The following is a 1,248-nucleotide window of genomic DNA, read 5'->3' on the forward strand; positions in this document are numbered from 1 at the left end:
GAGATGCTGAGCCGGGCCTTTGCTGCGGGCACCATGAAGATGACGGACGAGGTGGGGCGGATGATGGCGCTGGAGAGGCAGCTGGAGGAGCAACAGGTGCGGGAGGTGGGGGTTGGGGATGAGGGGGCTAAGATGGCGGGGGAAAGGAGAGGAGGCATCATCATCTTATTATGTGTGTGAGCCAGTGGACCACAGTTTGCTTGTGAAAAGAAAGGGAGCCTCGTTCCATTGGTCCATTGGTCCATTGGTCCATTGGTCCATTGGTCCATTGGTCCATTGGTCCATTGGTCCACTGGTCCATTGGTCCATTGGTCCATTGGTCCATTGGTCCCTCCAACGCGCGCACATGTACCTTTGACCTTTGACCTTTGGTCTTCCCGGTTGCTTAGAGGGCAGCAACTGGATCAACCCGGGAGGTCGGGTAAACACACACAACAAACAAACATACATACATACGTACACATTATACACATGCATATACACATAGGCACACACACACACACGCGGCCCAGGACCCCCTCAACCCCCGCAACGTTCTGACGCCGCCTCCTGGTAGTACACCCTGTGCCCATCCCAAAACCCTTCTGGGCACATCCCCCCTACAGAGCAACATCCCCCCTAAAGAAATCAGCTGCAACGTCCTTTTTCCCTCCAAAACACCCACCCCCTCCCCTCCCCTCCCTCCCCAGACGGAGATTTTGGACCTCCAGTGCGCCATCACCAAGGTGCAGTCCTGGTTCAAGATGCGCAGCAGCACCTTTCTGACCGCCTGCATGAAGGAGGTGGAGGCGGCCAAGGGCCGCGCTGAGGCGCTGGAGGCGGAGCTGTGGGAGGTGCGGGAGAGGGGCGAGATTACCACCGAGCAGCTGATGACGCAGCTCAGAGCGACACAGGTAAAAGGGTTGGGGGGGCAGGGGGGGGGTGGAGGGGTGAGAAAATGGTGGGGAGGGGGGTTTGGTTGGGGAAGTGTGTGTGTTTTGTTTATGTGTGGGTACTCGAGTTATCTCTAAAAAAGGTGCGGGCAGTAACTGGCCAGGAGGTTGCATGAGTTATATAGACAGACAGACAGACAGGCAGACAGGCAGACAGACTTACATCCCGCACTCTGGCAGCCCACGTTGGTGTCCCCACCCCAACCCCCTCCGATCAGCTGTCAGGGCCCCCTCACCCCCGCCCTAACGTTCCCCCTCCCTCCTTCCCCCCTCCCCGTCCCCGCTTCCCCCTCTCCCCTCCTCCTCCCCCCTCCCG

The 1,248-nt window shown here is 58.8% G+C and overlaps 1 protein-coding gene across 1 annotated transcript in view; it reads left to right on the forward strand.

Moving 5' to 3' along the window:
• VOLCADRAFT_94905 (uncharacterized protein) overlaps positions 1–1,248 on the forward strand; it is a gene marked incomplete at both ends in the record, with an annotated part of 30,131 nt that overhangs the window by 23,332 nt on the left and 5,551 nt on the right. The window contains 2 exons of the mRNA XM_002954021.1: positions 4–96; positions 690–833. Of these exons, the coding sequence (XP_002954067.1) occupies positions 4–96; positions 690–833 (237 nt within the window). The remainder of the gene's footprint in view (positions 1–3; positions 97–689; positions 834–1,248) is intronic.

Source organism: Volvox carteri (genome assembly GCF_000143455.1).
Source record: "Volvox carteri f. nagariensis unplaced genomic scaffold VOLCAscaffold_40, whole genome shotgun sequence".
NCBI classification, from domain to species: Eukaryota; Viridiplantae; Chlorophyta; class Chlorophyceae; order Chlamydomonadales; family Volvocaceae; genus Volvox; species Volvox carteri.